At 44.2% G+C, this 20,046-nt stretch overlaps 1 protein-coding gene across 5 annotated transcripts in view; it reads left to right on the top strand.

Annotated features, from left to right (window-relative positions):
* AMBRA1 (autophagy and beclin 1 regulator 1) overlaps positions 1-20,046 on the top strand; it is a 175,674-nt gene that overhangs the window by 137,473 nt on the left and 18,155 nt on the right. For all 5 annotated transcript variants that reach the window (XM_082659585.1, XM_082659583.1, XM_082659582.1 and 2 more), the window contains 2 exons: positions 6,054-6,242; positions 7,096-7,250. In XM_082659585.1, coding sequence (XP_082515711.1) covers positions 6,054-6,242; positions 7,096-7,250 — 344 coding nt within the window. The remainder of the gene's footprint in view (positions 1-6,053; positions 6,243-7,095; positions 7,251-20,046) is intronic.

The following is a 20,046-nucleotide window of genomic DNA, read 5'->3' as shown; positions in this document are numbered from 1 at the left end:
TTTTTTTTTGGCAGGTGGGTTCTTAACCACCACCACCATCAGGGAAGCCCCGAAATCATTATGTTGATAGATTCTGTAATATTGAACCCAACCTTACATCCCTTGAATAAACCCCACCTGGTTCATGGTATATGCTTTAACATTAAATTCTTTCCATGTAGCTTGCTAATAATTTACTTAAGAGTTTTTTCCTTGAAATTTGTGAGATGGATCTATCCTATTCTTTTTCATAAAATCTATGAGTTTTGGTATCAGTGTTATGCTTGTGTTACAAATATAATTTGAAAGTTTTTCTTTTTGTCTGGAACAGCTTAAATAGTATTGGAATTACTTGGTACTTTTTATACTTTAAAGGTCTGAGCCTGATGCTTTTTTCTTCCCTTTTTTTCACAAGCATAGGGAGAGGTAGTTCTTTGATAACGTTTTCTTTGTGAACTGTCCTGTGATGGTTAAGCAAATGAACTCTTCAGCTACAATGTCCAGGTTCAAGTTTTGCTCAGCCACCTTCTAGCAGTGTGACCTTGGTTACTTAATCTCTCTACACCTTAGTTTCCTTGTCTATAAAATGAGGGTTATAATAGTGCCAACCTCATAGGATTGTTAGGAGAATTAAATTAGTTAACATTGATACATGTCAGGCACTCTGAACGGCATCTGGCACTTTCTGTAGTAAATGGTCAGTAAATGTTAGCTCTTTTTATCATGTCTTTTTCTTGGAAATTATACCGTGATTCTTTGAGAGTATGGCTATAATTCTAAAGTCACCCCTGCCCCTGTTTTCAGTACTCTGAGAGGTGTATTTTCCATCTCTGTAAAGTGATGTTCATGTAAAAAAGATAGTTCTCTTTTAACCTGTTGCCTCTTCTGTAATTGGCTTCTGATCCTTCTGAAGCACGTTGTTTCTCCCCAGTTGGAGACAATTTTCTTTGATAGAAAAAACAAATATTCAGAAGAATACAGGCATTGGATATGCTGCTAGCAGAGCTGAGACGGTCTTTTTGGTTGTCCTTAACATTCTTTGTACAAGCCTCCACTTGTTCTGACTACAACTTCCTGTCATTCACCTTCTGTGTTCCTTCTTACTTCCTTTGATCATGGCTGTTGTAAAACCTGAGCTGATCAAAAAGCATCATGTGCAACCAGATTGACTCATTTAGTTTGGCTCACCTTTCTTCCTCATTTAAGTCCTGTGCGGTGTTAGAATTCTGCTTTTTAAAAGTGCCCTATTTTTCTCAGAGTTTTGGCCTTGGGAAATACTTGGCATTCTAGGAGTTTAGGGTGTATATGTCTGATGGTGGCCAGTGTTCCTTGCCATGGTATTACCCTCTAGAATGACAGTCATTTTCACCTGAGGCTCCTGTAATTAACTCTAACTGCTTTTCCTGGTTGGTCTGAATAAAGTCTAGTTACAGTTCTGAATCTGGTAGATTCAGCTGTCAGCAGAGTTCAGTTGGGAATCTGTAGGATTTGTTTCTGAACCTTGCATACTTCCCAGAGGAGGGAAGTGTTTGGCTTTGGCACAGCTCATGCCTGGGAGCCACTGGCCCTCAGTTTTACTCACGTGTTCAGCAGCCACTGTGTTGTTAAGAGGTCATCTGACTTATCTGAATTGAATTTAACTCTTTTCTAGAATTAGGCTAAAGAGTGTTACCACCTGTTTCTCTTAGTTGAGATACAGGATTAATGAATTACTATCTGTAAAGCGTTTAGAAATTTGTGAATAAGGCCTCATATAACATAGATAATTTTGAAACCACTCTCATGGGAAAAAAAACAGCTCATTAGATTCACTGTGGTTTTTAAGAGTGAACTCTTACGGGAGAATAGCATTAGTCACCAGGGTGCCCTGACGGAACGGACCTTAAGAAACCCAGGGGCTGAGCAGTGTGTGGGGCACACACACATCCAGAGAGGATGTAGTGATTGGTGCCGTTGGGAATGCTTATATAGTGTCATTGGAGCTCTGTGCAGGAGGTCCTATTCTGAACTCTGAGGGCTCAGAGATAGTGAAAAGGAAATTTTCCTGCTGATTTAAACCCCTTTGGGTTTTCCAAATCCATATCTAATGTATTTGTAAAAGTACTGCAACTGCTCATCGCTCCCGTGGCCTCATCTGGCCAGCCAGCAACAGGCTACAAACCGATCTTTGTACAAGGTGTTTGTTTATAATTTATGGAGCTGATAGAAAGGCAGAGCCCTCTGCTCCTCCAGGCATCAGTACTTCTTACCCCTCCCATTCCCTGCTAGGGCATTTTAACTTGGAAATCATTTATAATTAGGAGGAGATTACATTGCACAGTCTGGAACATGGCTTCCTGCTGTCTTCTGCATCGTTTTTTGCTCCTCCTGGAGCTGCCCCCTGAAGCTCTTAAGCAGTTTTGATTTGAAAAATCCTTTCTTTCCTAGACTTTATTTCCATTCTCAGCTGCCCAGCTAACTGCTCCATCATCATTCCCCACAATTGTTTTGCCTTTAAGTGCAGGGCAGTTTCCTGGAGCTCCAGCTCAGGGGTCAAGGACTGTTTGGTGAGACAGCAGTTTTCAAGTGTGGTCCCAGACCAGCAACATCAGACGCCTGGGAACTTGCTAAAAATACAAATTCTCAGGCCTCACCCCAGCATTCTGTGTTTTAATAAGCCCTCCAGGTGATTATGATGCATGCTGAAACTTGAGAACCACTGTGGTAAGGCAAGGCAGGGAGCAGAACAAAGATTTCTAGTGGTGTGTGGGTTGCCACTGTCTTAAACTGTATTTAACTTCACCTTTTTCTCTACCTGCTTACATCATTATTGAGTCCAAAAAGGATGAGCTCTCCTTGTCATTAGTGCATTACTTTGCTATGGCCTGAGAAAAGAAGTAACAGAGACCCAGGAAATCTCTCCCTTTGTAAATTAACTCATCAAAATTTCAGCCTTACGAGAAGAAGCTGCATGAGCGAATTGAAGCAGTGACCACTCACCACTGTAACTGAACATTTCCATTTCCATTCCATGTTCCATCTGAACATTTCCATTTCCATTGCTTGTTGTATATTAATTTCCATGAAATTAATGTACAACAAGCAATAAATGTAAATTGCTAATTGGAGCTTTGAAATATTAATGAAACTGTAAACACACCACCCACTACTCAGTGAAGCTACCAGATCACTCTGTGCCTACTACATCCCCTTCATTATGGTAGAAGTAAAACCCTAGATCCCTAGCTGTACAAGTTCTGAAAGGGAAACATGCTGCTGGAGAAGCTCCATTTTAATTTTTAGCATTCTCTTTTCACTTGTTATTTGCATATCTCTCTCTGAGCTCACTGCAGGAACTGGGAGCAGTTGTGAAATTGGGTGGAGTTGAGGGGAGGGGACAAAATTTGGGAGATGGCCATTGACTTGGAATCATCATACTACAGTACAAACACAAACACCATGGCTTGAATTTGAGGCTGACAAAATGCTTTTTGTCTATATGCCCAGTTTTTCGTGGGCTTAGAGCCGAGCCTCCCAAAAGAAGGAAAACCTTACTTGTACTTTCCCCCTCACCCGCAGACCCCTCTTAGTAATTAATCTGGCAGTATCTAGTTCAGTGCTTTTTTAATGTTGGTGGTGAGTTTTGAGGGTCATTGTAGGCTTCTATATGTTTGACTGAATTGCAGGTTAACACATACAAGCTAGATATCTGTAACAGCAAGATAGAAAAGCCGACTTTCATAAAATACTCACCATGCATTTTTGGGACATTAAATGTAGATAAAATGGAAACCATACAAAGCTGTCTTAAAGCCCACAGAGTCCCATTTCCTTTTCTGTTTATTTTCATGTCCTACTTAATACTTGTCATTGCTTTCTTTCTCTTTCTGCCTTTGATGGTTGCAGTCTAAATTGTCAGTTTGTTTTTACCTTTCTGAGGATTGTGCCAACGTAAAGGTTAGAAAACCAAGATGGACTCACTTTTTTTTTTTTTAATTTATTTTATTTTTGGCTGTGTTGGGTCTTTGTTGCTGCACGCGGGCTTTCTCTAGTTGCAGCGAGCCGGGGCTACTCTTCGTTGCGGTAGGCAGGCTTCTCATTGCATTAGCTTCTCTTGTTGCAGAGCATGGGCTCTAGGCACGCGGGCTTCAGTAGTTATGGCACACGCAGGCTCAGTAGTCATGGCTCGCGGGCTCTAGAGTGCAGGCTCAGTAGTTGTGGCGCAGGGGCTTAGTTGCTCCGCGGCATGTGGGATCTTCCTAGACCAGGGCTCGAACCCGTGTCCCCTGCATTGGCAGGCAGATTCTTAACCACTGCGCCACTAGGGAAGTCCCTGGACTCACTCTTGAAGCTCCCGCAGTTGCTTTGGTTCTGTATCCCCAACTGTAATCATGTGTCAGTCCTGGGACGGGGGAGGAGATTATCTTTTTGGCAACAGGCTTGGGACCCTGAGTAAGGAGCAGACAGTCTCAATGCTAACTAGATAAATCTAGCCATACAGGCTCGAGCAGATGGTGGGTTGGAAGTTGAGCAGTACAGAGCCCTAATGGTGATAGCAATGAGTATTTGGATGTCATTATCTTATTAGTTAGCAAACAGAACCATCCTTGTGGTCCCTCCTCAGCTTTATGTGTAATGGTGCTGTAGGTGTCAGCCCCCAGGAGTTGGCACAATAGCCTAATCAATGTGTTCTGATGTCTTTTTTGATCTCCTCTGTCATCTCTATGGCTTCATTAACAACACACACAGGGAAAGGGGGATGGATATAGAGTTTTAGAAATCACTCTGAATCCCTGATCCCATAAGTCTCAAGTTCCCCCTGGAAAGCAGCTCTTTGTTTTGTTTTCCTTAAGGTAATTTCCTGGGGAAACTTGCCCTTGACCTTCCTGGTCAGGCCATTTGGCTTCCTGGAGTAGATCACCTGGAATCTGGTGAGGGCAGTTGAGCTTGCCTTTTTGTTTGTTTTAACCATAATGCCTCTGACAGTGGACATCTGAAGTGATCTCCTTCAAATAAGAGAAAGTGAATTAGTCTCTTTGCATGTAAGTAGATCTAAATGAGACAGAGCCCAGAGGAGCTTGATCCCTTTGGATGTGTTGTGCTGTTCTGCTCATGCCCATGGTGTGGGCCATCTGATTCCAGGCTCACATCAAGGGTAGGCCACTTCCTCCCGGCAGGGATTTGCACAATGGGCCTCAGAGAGGGATTCAAATGAAAACCGGAACAAATCATGCGGGCGCAGCCCCAGAGCTAGCTAACATCTCATTAGTCCTGTCATGTGGCACGATTCTCCCCACCGACAGGCATTCCTCCACCCCACCTCCAACCCCACCCGTTCCGTCGCTGGTGCTGAGCGTGCCTGCTGCCTGGCTGACTGTGCTTAATTCTCAGTAACTGCTATGTGCAGACTGGGGCTGCCCATGGTCATTGGCTTATGGTATGGGTGAGGGATAGAGCGTAGTGAGAAATGAAAATAGTTCCAGCCATCCAGCCAGGGCTAGGCTTTGTTTCTCTTCATCCTCTCTTGTGGAATTAGGGATTAGCATTAGCAAGGAGCCGTCCAGAAGACTGAAGTCCCTAAATGCTCCAGTTTTCTTAAATGAGAAAATAAGACGAAAACTGGTGAAATGATTTCCTTCTCCAAGGTCACATAGAGTTGGGGAGTAGGATTCTCACCCCCAAGGAAGTTTTACCTGGATCACCTATTTCTTGGAATCAGTGGGTTTACATTTTCATTCATCTCAGTTTTGGACAATAACAGCTGTTGAGTGGCTCTCCAGGAACAATTTTTAATAACTTTTTCCCTAGCTCAACTCTCAAATGATGTTTCCTAAGTGTGAGCTAAGACTCAGCATGTGGTTATGGTTGTGTTGACTCTCTGTAGTTTCCTATTAAAGTGGTAGAAGAGACATATCTTTTGTGTGTCTTGTGTTGCTTGTTCCATGACATTTTAGTTTGATAAGGCAGCCTTTAGTATTTCTAGAGAGGGTTCAGGTTCAGGCCCTTAGAGAGGCCCCCAGATTTCTTGACCCAGAATTTTTTATACCATCAACTCCAAACTTTCTTACCCTCTTTTCTTTCTTTGTCTGATGCAGCCTCCATGAATGTGCTGGTGCAGAACTGCAAGATCTACAATGATGCCAGCTGTGACATTTCTGCAGATGGCCAGCTTCTGGCGGCTTTCATCCCTAGCAGCCAAAGGGGCTTTCCTGATGAAGGCATCCTTGCAGTGTACTCTCTGGCCCCCCATAACCTGGGCGAAATGCTCTACACCAAGCGATTTGGTAAGGGATAGGAAGCCCAACCTAGTGACAAAGGGATGCTGGTACCTTGGCCCGGGCATTCCTAGGTGAGGTATAGCTTAGGTGGGAGTAATGGTCACATACTGCCCCTGCTTCACTGGGGCACGTGTCAGAGGAAGATTGCTTTGTGCTGGCTGGTAGCATTGCAGAAGAATCTCAGAATAAGAGTCCTCCCTACCACAGTGGCATCACCAGCATACTCCTGTTGTTATGGGCAGGAATAAGGGAGAGCTTCGTTCTTGGCCATGGCTTGGGGAAGTGGGCACACACACACTGCAAGGCCGTTTGGCATTGTGTATTAAAAGCCCCCAAAATGTATGTTCTCTTTGATCCAGTAATTTCACTTCTAAGGAAATAATCAGAAAACTATGCAAGATTTATTCAGAAGGATGTTCACAGCAGTGTTATTTATCATAGAGAAAAATGTCAAATTGTGAAGAGTTGCTTAAAGAAATAATGGTGCATTAATAAGGCAGAATACCATTTGGCCTTTAAAATGCTCTTACAGAAGACTATTTAATGGTGAAAAATGTTCGCAATGGATGAAGTGAAAAAAGTAGATTTCAAAATAGTATTTACAGTATAATAATTTTTTTAATGTGATTCTATGATAATACTGATTAGCATTTATTAAGTACTTTTATGTGTCAAACACTGTACTCAATACTTTACATGCCTTCTCATTGTACTCTTCACTACAATCCTATGAGATTAACCCCAGGATGACCAAACAAAGATGAAGATTACAGAGAAAGAGAAAAGACTAAGAGGGAAAATTATTCCCTTGTAATAACAAGAACTCTGGGAGATGTCTCTCTGTTTTTCTGGCCCTCAGGTCCCAATGCCATTTCAGTGAGCCTGTCCCCGATGGGTCGATATGTAATGGTGGGCTTGGCCTCACGAAGGATCCTGCTGCACCCCTCCACGGAGCACATGGTGGCCCAGGTCTTCAGGCTGCAACAGGCCCATGGTGGCGAGACCTCCATGAGGGTGAGTGCATTGCTCGTGGCTTCACTGTATGGCGGCTCTCCTAGGCCTGGCTGGCAGGGTAATGCAGGACAAGGTTGTGGTCTCCCAGCCAGGACCAGAGATGTCATGCCCATAAGGAGCCAGGAAGGACTCCAGTCCAGCCTAGTAATGACCAGCAGGCCGCACTTTTGGAAGCTCTGGACTGTTAAAAGGCAGGGGCTTTCTCATACCCTAAATCATGAGCTGGGTCCCCAGAGGCCTGAAAGGATCTTTGCATAAAGACCAAACTGAATACTTCCTTACCTCAACATGAAACCTTTAGTCTGGAGATACACAGAGAACCCATTGAAATATTTATGCTTCTTTTTAAAATAAATTTTTCAGGACGCAAGCTATAAAAAGAGATAGATAGTATACTATGAAATGTTCTTTTCCTGAGGTTGTAATCACGATGGAGGATAAGGACTTTGGGCAGCTGCTATGCTCTTAACTGTCCCATCCATTTCAGTAGCAGAGAAATGTTCTATTTAGGACCCTTTCTTGTCTGAAGCCGTCCTTGCTTGTATTGCCATAAAAGCCTTCTGAGCATCCTGGGGTTAGTGGCCTCCTGGACTCAACCTGTCTAGTTTCTGACTGAGATTATTCCCACATCCCATGGTTGCTCATTTGGCCAGGGTTTTGTCAAGGGGAGTTGAGCATTTGAACACTTGTCTAATTAGATGGTGTTTAAGCTCGGTCTCAATCCTAAGAACCTGTGAATTCCCTTAGCACTTATGCTGTGCCATTTATAGTTTTATGTACTTGTTTATGTGTTGTTTTGTGTTTTCTTTAGCAGTGTGGTGTGTATGTTTAATCCACCCAATTAGGTTCAGTGTAAGCTTCTTACGGGCATATCCCCCGGGGTCCCTCATTTAGTGCCACACATGTAGATGCTTGTTGAATTCAGCCTGGAATATGAAGCATTTGTTTTAAAGAAAAAACCCTAAAGATAGGACCCATTATATACAAAGCAATAGAAAGTGGGTGGCCAGGTGTGGTGTCTCCAGCCTCTTGTCCCTCCTGTCTCCTACAAGGACCTTCTATCCAACTCTACTGAGCCACTTTCCAAGCCCCCTGAATTAGTAAGGCTCTCTCTTGCCAGGGTACCTTTACCTGGAGTGCCCTTTTCTCCCTGAAACCCAACTGCCTGCAAGCTCTTCCCCTTCTATGGAGCCTTCCTAAACAGAATTGATCACTCCCTCCTGTGCCACCCCTGTACCTAGCACACTCTCTGTGTTAACACTCATCACACCAAACTGCAGTTATTTATTTCCACATCATTCTCCTCTCTTGGCCCATGAGCTCCTTGAGAGTAGGATCGTGTCTGTTTCATCTTTATGAACTCCAAATACCTAATAAGAAACCTCTCATTTAGGAGAAGCTGAATAAATGAAAGAGAATCTCAAGAAAAGCATCCTTATTGTTTCTAGGTGGTAACTAGCAGAACCATTGATGGGTGACATCGTGTCCTGCCATGCCTCTGAAAGGGTAGAAACAAGGCATTCTCTGCTCTTGACATCACAGTGACAGGAAAGTTCTGATTCTTGAATCCATGTGACTAGAAATATTTGACATTGAGTGATTGGGAGAGGACTTTGCGGGAAGTTCATCAATCCTATTTTCTTACCTAGATAAATGAGGATGGAAGGTGAATTTTAGTTTAAATATTCTTATCTTAAGCAGATTTGGATGGTAAAAGTACCTGGTGTCTGCTTTTTACCACCTAGAATCTTGATCCTTGCTGTTCTTCTAACCCTTCCTACCTAATTGTGGAATAATTGTTTCTAATCATTAAGAGAGGATCTGATTTCAGCAACACTAATGGACATCTCCAGCCTCTTCTGGAAGCGAGGGCTCCTGCCCAACTTTTGGGCACAGCCTGCCAGTCCTCCATCCTAGCAAGGTTCCTCTTTTCTATAAGTAGCCAGAAACATCTGGCTAAAGGCAAACAGCTCCAGGGTGGGAGCCAAGATGCTGTCACATATGGGGCCGGCAGCTCAGGGAATGCAGTTGGAGAAGTCTGCTGTGTAGGGGCTCAAGGCACCTAGCCAAGCTGCTGCATGCCTCAGGACAAGAGCTACTTCTCAGCATTCCCAGCAGGGCTTTTTTGATTCTCATTAGACCCCATCTGCCACTTAGGAGAGGGAGCTGAAGTAACTAGAAAGCTCTCATTTGGGAAGCATTTTTCTCACACAAGAGGCAGGATCCGGGCTTCTCAACAAGGTTTTGCTCACCCTGTGTCCACCCAGTCTGACTTTAAACCCCCATGCTACAGAAAGGTTTCTGGTTTTCCAGGTCTTGGTTGCCCCTTACGTCCAAAGGCACCAAAGCACTCAGCACATGTCCCTGAATTCAGTCACTGGTGGAAGGGAAGACACCAGCTTTTTTGGATAGCTGTGCTGTACCACCGTTTAAGGCAAGAAGTGCATTTTTGTCTGAGAACAGGGAGCGAGGGTTTAATGGGACAGTAGAGCATCTCCCTCTTTGCACAGGTAAGTATAGGTGGCTGTCTCCATCTCTAATGTCAAGCTCTGTCCTTGAAGGAATTTGTGGGTACTGGGCCTGTCCTAGAGCTTTTCTACCCAGAATCCCCCTTCTCTGTGATGTTACCTCTTGGAATTCACTGTGGTAACGTTCAGAGAGGTGAAATTGTTGGGCCAGCAGACATTCCCAGGAGAGCATCCTCCAGAGCATCGACTTATTTCAATTCCCACTAAGTGACCATCTCTCCCCAAGAGATGATCTCTTACACAATCCCATGTGAAAACTCCTGTAAAAATGAATTGCTAATTGCTCTTCGCCTTGGCATGCTTATTCTAAGCAGTTCTTCAGACCTTTGGATCAGTGCTTCTCAAACTGTGCTCCTTGGACAACCTGCATTAGAATGCATGGGGTCCTTGTTAAAATACAGACTCCACTTCAGACCAAAATCAGAATAAGAATTGGGCAGGAAGGGGACCGGGTATTTGTATTTGTAAAACAAGCTTTCCAGGGCTTCCCTGGTGGCGCAGTGGTTGAGAGTCTGCCTGCCGATGCAGGGGACACGGGTTCGTGCCCCAGTCCGGGAAGATCCCACATGCTGCGGAGTGGCTGGGCCCGTGAGCCTGCGCGTCCAGAGCCTGTGCTCCACAGCGGGAGAGGCCACAACAGTGAGAGGCCCACGTACCGCAAAAAAAAAAAAAAAAAGCTTTCCAGATGATTCTGATACGCACTTGAGTTTGAGAACTGCTGTTCTTAATGACTGCTTTCTTCATTTTAGGTTTCTGCCCTCAGCCTCTTCAGCAGAGGCAGAGATACAGTCTCAGGTTTACTTCTTATCGTGGTTTTATGTGTGATGCTTTGATCCTTTGCTAATTTTGTTGCAGGCACAGTGGTGTTTGTGTTCTATCTCCTATAAAACTCTTAGCTTTTTGGCTGTCCGTGCTTCACCTCCCATTTTTCTCAGCTGTTGTTGCTTTACAGGGTTCTCCCTTGAATATCTCAATGTGCTGAATTATTTTCTTCCCCACGTTGAGTTTAATTATTATCCTTGTTTCTAGGATCTAGGGTCCTCAGATATTTCCCTTCTCTGCTTACTAAGGCTAGGCTTAGTCTTCCCAATTTTAGTATCATTGGCAAATCAGGAAAAATAAGACTAGGCACATATTTTATCTCCCCCTTCCGTCTGTCGATTCGAGGCTCTTCCAGGCTGAATATGCTACTATCTCTGCCTCAGGGTCTTATGTGCCATCTGACTCCCTCACACTTGAGCCAGTAGGACTTTTTGTTAATTTCTGTTTGGTCTTTAAGTTAGACATTTAAAGATTGCTGAGCTGAAGTTTTGCTGAATTCTCAAAACACTAAACTGCCTGAGTTTTCTCTCTGCTTTCATTTTCTAATTGGAACAAGGCACAATATTGTAGCAGAAAACTGCAATTAATTTTCTAAAATTATGGTAACTTACACAATGTAATAACTTTGGTTGTAACCAAGTGAAAGCATAATAACATAAATATAAAATTACTAATGAAACCAGAAATAGTCATATAGCAAACTATGCCTCCAGTTTGTAATAAGTGCTGTTTTACCTAGGAATGGGGGCATACGTCAGCGGTCGAGGTGTGGGTGTAGGTGGGGAGGCAGTGCTGGGGCAGTTTGGGCAGAAGTGATGGACAAGGGACTTGGGAGAAGAAGCCCTAGGACAGAAAGCAGTTTAGCTCTCCTTTCTTCATGAGACAGCATTGTGCTCTTTAAGGCCAAGCCTCAAACATCAATACTTAAGGGTCAATTTTATTGAAAGCTTTTTCTCTGTGGCTATGCGGTGAAACTGTATTCAAGGGTTGAGCAACTATTACCCAGACAGATTGTTAGTTTGGAGGGGGTGTTGGAAAGAAAGCCTGCCCCTCCCTCCCTCCACCCCTCTCTCTCCCCCCTCTTCTCCCCCCTCTTCCTCTCTTCTCTCCCGCCTCCCCCAACCCCTTCTTGACCCTGAGAGTTCTGCTCTTCAGTAGTGGACAGTCCCCTTGTATACCTTCTCCCTCTAGAGCTCCAGCTCTAAAGATATGCATCCCCTTCATTCTCAGTAGATCCTAGGCAGCTGGAAAAGGAAGCAGATTTTTTGTAGACCTACAACCTACTCACATCTAACTGGCCAGTAGTTCTCAATGTGTATTCCCCGGGACTAAGTCAGCATCATCAGGGAACTTAATAGAAATGCAGCTTCTCAGCCCTGTCCCAGAGCTGCTGAATCAGAAGCTCTGAGGGTAGGGCCCAGCCATCCTTGTTTTACCAAGCCCTCCAGTTGAGTCTGCATGCTGAGTCCAGATTGAGAACCAATCATCAACTGCATGGGGATCCCAATTAGACCTCACCTGTCAGTATAGCTTTGTCGTTTTCTTTTTTGCTCTCACCTTGTCTCTGGAATCTCATCTGGTTTATTTCTATGGCTCCTTTAACCAGATCTTTCATATACTTTCAGGAAGTTGAGAAATTGATGAGTACCTCCTGCCCTTAGCGTTTCTGGATATGCTAGCATCCTAGTGATGGTACTTTAAAGACTAATGCTGTGGAGACTTTTTCCCAATTCTAATTAAAATTCTTGCCTGCCCACAGTTGACTTTGTTGAGGCTCTTAACCGTGATCCCATTCCTGTTTGCCTTCGTGCTATAGAATACAGAGATTCTTAGGCTTAAAAAGTGAGAAGAAATATCTTCCTCTCCAGGACCTTTCCCATCTGAAGGTGTAGTTCTTGAGTTCCTTTTTCCAACATTCAACTCACTGTTATCCTTGGATGGAAGATGTCGCTGTGGTACCCATTAATGGATATCTTAGTGTCACCCTAGTTATAAAGAAACATTAGTTGGCTTTCTTTATTTCATACCATTTCATAGCCATCTTCACAGAACAGCCTAGTGATGACTGATTATTATTATTATAAGTTCATTAAAATGAACCACAGAAAAGGCTTGGTGTCCAGAGTACTCAAATTAGTCATAACTAAATTGTAGCTTAGACCCTGGGTCGGGATGGGTAGCCAGCTCTGCCAGCACTGACCAGCATTATGTAACTAACATGCATAGGCTCTTTTGGCTTGTCCTATCTCCATTCTTCAACATATAATCTTTACTGTGGCTTACTCCTTGCCCTGAATTTAGCCTGTGGTCAAATCCAGTCATCAGTACTTCCTAGATTCTAAAAGTTTGGTTTTCAAAAGTGACCTAGAGGGCTTCCCTGGTGGCGCAGTGGTTAAGAATCCATCTGCCAATGCAGGGGACACGGGTTCGAGCCCTGGTCCGGGAAGATCCCACATCCTGCAGAGCAGCTAAGCCCGTGTGCCACAACTACTGAGGCTGTGCTCTAGAGCCCGTGAGCCACAACTACTGAGCCCACGTGCTACAACTTCTGAGCCTGCACTCTAGAGCCCGCGAGCCACATCTACTGAGCCCATGTGCTACAACTTCTGAGCCTGCACTCTAGAGCCCGCGAGCCACAACTACTGAGCCTGCGTGCTACAGCTACTGAAGCCCGCGTGCCTAGAGCCCATGCTCCGCAGCAAGAAAAGCCACCGCAATGAGAAGGCCATGCACCGCAATGAGGAGTAGCCCCTGCTCACCGCAGCTAGAGAAAAGCCTGCGCACAACAACAAAGACCCAATGCAGCCAAAAAAAAAAAAAAGTGACCTAGAACTCTAGTTCAATCCAGAGTATTCTCCAGCAATCTAAGGGAACTGAGCTGCTTCTTAATCTTGTCTGGGCTTGGGAGTGGCAAAAACCAAAAATAAAGATATTTTATTTTTGTATCCTTGAAGGGTACTATTTCTTCAAGGGGAGATTGGGATAAAAGAGAGACAGCTTTGTTGTCAGAAATGATTTACTCCTTCCTAAGATTTTGTCCTCATTAATTTTCTTAAAGCTGCTTGTCAGTTGATTAAAAGCTGCTCCTGCTGCAATTATCTTAAAGTTGAGTTCTGAGATGTGGTACAAAGCATCTATCCTCAAAAAGTTCCTTTCTTCAGCATGTTGTAGGAAAGGGGGAGGAGGTATGAGAGAAGTCAGGGGTGTCTCTGATGCAGTTTGTCAGAGAAGGGAGGGGGCAAAATAAAAAATTAAAAATAACGTTAGAGCTACAATCAAAGCCATTAATTTAGGCGAATTTTTCCATGACAGATTCATCTGACTTTGATGCTTTCTTTCCTCCATGGCTTTTTAGTAGAGCACAATCTATGCTGCATTTTATTATTTTCACTCAGCAAAATTTTATTGCACCCCTACCCTGGGCCAGGTACTTTGCTAGGTCTGGGAATACAATGAACAGAATGGATCTGGACCTTGCTCTCCTGATGCATACGTGCTGGACACCTGGCTTCTTAACGGGTCTTTTCACTGCTATATCCCCAGCCTTCACTGTGCTTGGCACACAGGAGGCGCTCAGCATTCATTCTGGGAATATGTCACTTTGAAATCTTGTGTGCTGTGTATTCCCTGCACGTACATGAACACACACCCCTACTCACCAGCACCATCAGTGTGCCTAGCACGTGCCTCAGGAAATGGTAATTAAACATAAGTATTAGATATAATTCTTATGAAAATATAGAGTGTCTTGCTAATGACCACAGTTCTGCCCAGTATCAGTGACTTTCTCAGGGTTCCAGTCACAGCACTGAGAAATGGTGAAGAGATTCCCAGTGGCTGTTTCAGAAGTGAAAGACAAAACATTTTGTTTTTTAAGAATTGGTGGGAGAGGCTTCCCTGGTGGCGCAGTGGTTGAGAATCCGCCTGCCAATGCAGGTGACACGGGTTCCATCCCTGGTCCGGGAAGATCCCACATGCCGCAGAGCAACTAAGCCCTTGTGCCACAACTGCTGAGCCTGTGCTCTAGAGCCCGTGAGCCACAACTGCTGAGCCCACGTGCCACAACTACTGAAGCCTGCGCACCTAGAGCCCATGCTCCACAATGAGAAGCCTGCGCACTGCAATGGAGAGTAGCCCTCGCTCGCTGCAACTAGAGAAAGCCCGCGCGCAGCAACGAAGACCCAACACAGCCAAAAATAAATAAATAAAATAAATAAATTTATTTTAAAAAAAAGAATTGGTAGGAGAACCAAATTCTGCATTTGTAGAAGCTGAAAGTATTTTATTGTAACCCCCGTCCTGAGCTTTCTTCTTTCAAAAAAATATGGATCAAGTAAAGTGTATGAATATATTGAAAGGCTCCCTTATCTGAGCTGAGTATCTAGAACAACTACTTATTTGGCCATTTCCTTTGAGATTTAGAAAACTGAGGAAGTTCAAGAACTTGTACTGTGCACAGAGGTGTGGGCACAGGAGGAAGCAATTATTTTAACTTCTGGGAGTTCCAGGAGCGTTGAGTGCCTTGGTATTCGATTCAGCACAGAAGTAGGTCCCTCAGCTGAAGTAATCTCTGTGCTTCAATCCTAATAGCCAGAGATGGACTTTGGAAAGCATCAGGCCGATTGAAAAATAAAATTCTTGTTCTCTGACTGTCCTTGGGATCTCTTTGAGGGGAACAGGTGAATAAGACAAAGTCTGTAGGTCTCAACAAATCACAGGAGATTGGCTGGAAATGACTACAAGGCATCAGGTTATCAGGAACAGAGGAGGGCAACAAGTTCCCAAGAGATAAGAAAAGGAGCTGTTTGCGCTTCTTTTCTGCTGGGGGAGCTTTGGTTTAAACAAGAGTGTTCTAGGCAGATTTGTTCCTGCTTCAACTGAACAAAGAGTCTGGAAAGTAAAGTGACTTGGTATTCCGATTTTTGTTTTTAAATAACCACTTTAAAATCAACATTCTATGAGTTCTAAACTCCAAAGTAGAATATAAAGAAGGCTTAGAGACAGTAAAAGAAATTAAAGGTTCTGAGAAACAATCACATTTTCCTAGGGATGAAGAAACTCCAGTAATTGATGAAACTAAGCAAATCAACCCAAAAGAAAAAAAAGATGACCGTAGTATCCTTCCCCCTGCCTGTTTTGGGATGTGTGCATTTCTCAGCCTGTGACAAGAAGTGTAGCCATCCATTTCCAATGAAAAGGTCAGCTGTCTCTTAGCATCTGCTTTCCACTGATTTTTTTCCTCTTTCCAGAGAGTTAATTCTCCTCTAGTAACCCTCTCTAAAAGCTTAAAGCCTCCCTTGATTCTCATCACGACCCAGAAGGCATTTCTCCTCCTCACAAGTCCTTTCTTCCTCAAAGCCCGTTTGGCTTGCGACTTCTCTCATGGTCCTTCTGGCTGGCCTCAGTTTCCAGTTGTCCTCTTCCTTCAGCCAGCTTTCATTGTCTTGGTTAAAACAAGGGAGATCTGCTGACCACACTTGACCTCTTGCCACAGTGGCAAGGTTCCAGCTTTTAAGGATAATGAGATTCCCAAATGTAAACAAGAAAACCGCAAAGTTTTTTTTCTTTTAGCTTCTTATTTGGGCTGATCTGAGCAATGCAGTTTGCTACTTGGACTAATGGTGTGAGCTTTATTGACATGTGGTAGAAAAGAAAGCATCTTGTTGAGGGCAGCAATACATTTTTCCTCTAAATTTTAGAAGGATGGAGAGGAAGGTTTCCCACTGAGTTCCCCTGGCTACCTCTCGTTCTTTTCCTGTCTATCTTTGAACAAGAAACAAGACGCTTTTAGTTTTGACCTGGGAACTGTTTTCTTTTGTTCCTACTTCCTATTAGAGACTTTGAGGGATAGAGGCAAGTGGTACAAGAGATTGTCTTGGACCCCTGAAGTAGAGGAATTACCTTCTCCCACTCCTTAGAACTGTAAAGATCTTGGTGACCTGACTCATTCCCTATTGACATGCTGAGACTGCACTGACTCTAAAAAATTTGTTCCTTCTAGCTCATTGATCCCAATTCCCTTCACAGATGTTAGACAGAAATGAGAGCAGCCTGCCTGGGGAGGGGGGTTTCTGTCAGCATTTGTCATCTACCAGGGAATAGCTGCCCTGGAGACAGATTGAAACCAGGCCTCTGCAAACATGAATCAGCAGCCAGGTTTTGTATCCAACCCCACAAAGGGACCCCAGAACCTGATAATCCTCCTCCAGTATAATGGAGTTTGGTGGTGTAGCTTCATAAGGTGTCACTTTTGTCAGAGAGGGGGAGGCATTTTTGGCAGGTCCCCGGCTTTGTCCTTAACATCTGACAGGGAGCTTCTGGGCACCTGACTAGCGTTAAGGAAGGTTTTACTGGAGATATATTTGGAGTGCCTTAAAATAAAGACCAGAGCTTCCTTTACCGTCTCGGATCTTCGTTCTTGTCAGTGCTGATGAACTTTGGGTTTATGGAGCCAGCCCCCATTGAAATCTGGGAGGAGGCTCACAGATCACCCAGTCACTGGGTTGGAAAGACTGATGGCTGAAACCATAAATGGTTTGGGAGTAGCCAGAGCTATAGCCATCTGTCAGCATTGGGGAACTTGTTGCCCAGTATTGTCTTGTCTCTAGGGCTAATTGTGAGGAGTAGTTCCTGTCCGTGAGGTACTTTCAGAGCTGTTAAACTGCGGCCAGAGAAAGGAATGGAAACTACACCTCTGGGTGGTTTTCCAAATGGGCCAGATTCTCATTCCTCTAGGGTCCTTTCATTCCAGGCATGTGTGAAATAGGAACATTGGATCAGATGACCTCTCAGAACCTGTAAATCAGTGATCCTACCCATCCTGCATCCTCTGTGTCATCTCCTTCCTTCTCACCCCCACATTAGAGTGTGATAAGTAAGCAAGTGCTTATCAGGAGTTCTGGAGGCTACTGATCTTCACGTGGCATTTTCTGGCTTCCTGCCACAAAGCAGGATTTAGCCTAATACCCAAACACTGGAGGAGATGGGCTCTTGGAAGCTGCCCTTTCAACACTGTTTAAGGACTTGGGCAGGGTGGGGAGCTGCCAGAGTCGGAGGACAAATCGATACCCCATGACTCCTATAGCCATGGAGGTTGTGAATATCTGTGCAGCAAGGTCTAGGGGTCTCAGCCTTTAGTTACTTCTCTCCAGTTGCTCTGACCTTGTCTCACCTAAGCTGGGTCACCCATCATACTGGCTTCTTGATGGTTTTGTCCCCAGAGCAAATTCCTGTACTTAGAAGCAAATTGATAGTGTTTGCTTGTTAATCCCTCTGCAGCAACAGACTATAAAAGGTAAATTTGTGACATGTGAGAGGCTTTGTTTGCTTCTTTCCTGGTCTGGAACATTTCTAGAAAAGAGTCCTTATTCTTGTGAGACCACGGTCAAAACACTCAGCGCAACCTCAAAGCATTTGATTTACTAACTGCATTGTCTCCCTTCTTGCAAGACCACTTTCTCTGGCCCTCCTGGCCCATTGCCTGCAATAATGAATCATTATGATTTTAGGGGAGACTCTTGTGAATCCCATTAGAACTGCCACAGGCTCCCCTCATCCAACCCCCTGAAATTAACACACATCCCTTCTGAACTCTGGGTGTATCCCCAACTTACATTATCTGACCTTTGGGAGAAGAAAAATTTAACAGATTAAGTGATCCCAGCCACAGTTGTCTGATCACAGCCACTTTGTCCTTTTGATTTGTATATCAAGTCATATTTAACCATATAGCCGATAGGTTGGACAGAAACCATGGATTATCTTCTGGAAAAGTGAAAACCTCTGTGAGAAAGGATGAAGGCCCCACACCCATCCCCTGACCTGAAGGAAAAGTGTTGATTAGGTACAAAGGGGAAAAGACTGGCATTGCCATCTCTGTGGACAGTCAGCCAGTAGTGAGGCCGATGGAGAGGAGTATCCATGAATTCATTCCAGGCTCCTGCCAGGTATGTACGTGTAAGGAAGGGATTATCCAAAGGTCAGGCAAGCATGTTCTGGATGACTAGTTTAGAAATTCATAAACTTCATTGGGCTCTTTTTCAGTAGTCTCCTCAGACCAAAGATTTAAGGAGCCCTGGTTAATTCTTAAATTTGGAGTTGAGTAAGATGGGGAGGACATAGGAGGTAGGAGGTTCTTAAGGCAGCAGCAGCCATGGGGCAGTCTGTCTTATGCCTCAAACCAGAGCCAGTTCCATATTTGTAACAGACCCATTCGACCTCAGGACCATAACAGGGCTGTTCCAGCAGTGTGCTATAAGCTGCCCAGGCACATTTCTCAGCACCACAAAGCTGGGGAATTTTTATAACAGGATTCTCTGTGTGTGTGTCATTACATCGAGCACACGTGCCGCTGTCTTCTCTAGTCCAGAGGCTGTCCTGGTAAAGGCCTTTCAGATAGCTACCCAAGGCACATGAACAAGTTCCCAAATGCAGGACTTCTTATCACTTGATTTCTGTAGATGGCGTGGACTCTTAGCTCAGTATTTACCTTTTTGGGGGAGCAGGGTCTCTCATCAGGATAATCAGAAAAATAATTATTATTATACTGACCTAAATTCATTTTTTAATATTACTTTCTAAATCACGTTCTCATTTGTTCTCTCATTTTTTTCCCTTCCATCAACCCTTAGGTAAAGGGTTAAAGGTAAAGACAGATGAAGTTCATCCTTATTTTATAAAAACCTGAAGAGGCTAAAAGAGAAAACATTGTATTGACTAAAACTCCAGTTTATAGATTCTCAGCCTCACGTCCTTTTCATAGGGCCTGATGACGTGTTTTTCTTGCAGGTTCATGGTAATAATAACAAGAGTTACCATTTATGAGCTTGCACCACATCAGGCATTTATATACATCATTTCTTTTAATCTCTCCTATTATTTGAGTGTTGGTGCTGTCTCTTTTTTTTTTTTTTTTTTTCTTGGCGGTACGCGGGCCTCTCACTGTTGTGGCCTCTCCCGCTACGGAGCACAGGCTCTGGACACGCAGGCTCAGCGGCCATGGCTCACGGGCCCAGCTGCTCCGTGGCATGTGGGATCTTCCCGGACCGGGGCACGAACCTATGTCCCCTGCATCGGCCGGCGGACTCCCAACCACTGCGCCATCAGGGAAGCCCGGTGCTGTCTCTTTTTAAACTGAGATCCAGAGAAGTTGTTACGCAGTGACGCCAGGACTCAAACCCAGATCTTTCTAACTCTTAAATTATACCCTTCATTCTTCCACTGCCCTGCCCCTGTCTCTGACTAAAGTCGATTCTGGAACATTGTGTAGTTCAGTAGCCAGATATCACCTTCAGCCCAACCTGAGACAAGCTAAGCTGCCCCCTGAGAAAATAGTAGCTTTGGAAAGATGTAGACTAATGAAAGGAGACTCCCTTTGATAAATGGAACTGATCTGTTTAATGGTGATTTATATAAGCTAGAAAGAAATCATATACATGTGTGTTCAA

The sequence above is a fragment of the Grampus griseus genome (assembly GCF_964374135.1).
Source record: "Grampus griseus genome assembly, chromosome: 8".
Taxonomy (NCBI): domain Eukaryota; kingdom Metazoa; phylum Chordata; class Mammalia; order Artiodactyla; family Delphinidae; genus Grampus; species Grampus griseus.
The sequence above is the reverse complement of the archived record's forward strand: the minus strand, read 5'-3'. Positions and strand labels throughout refer to the sequence as shown.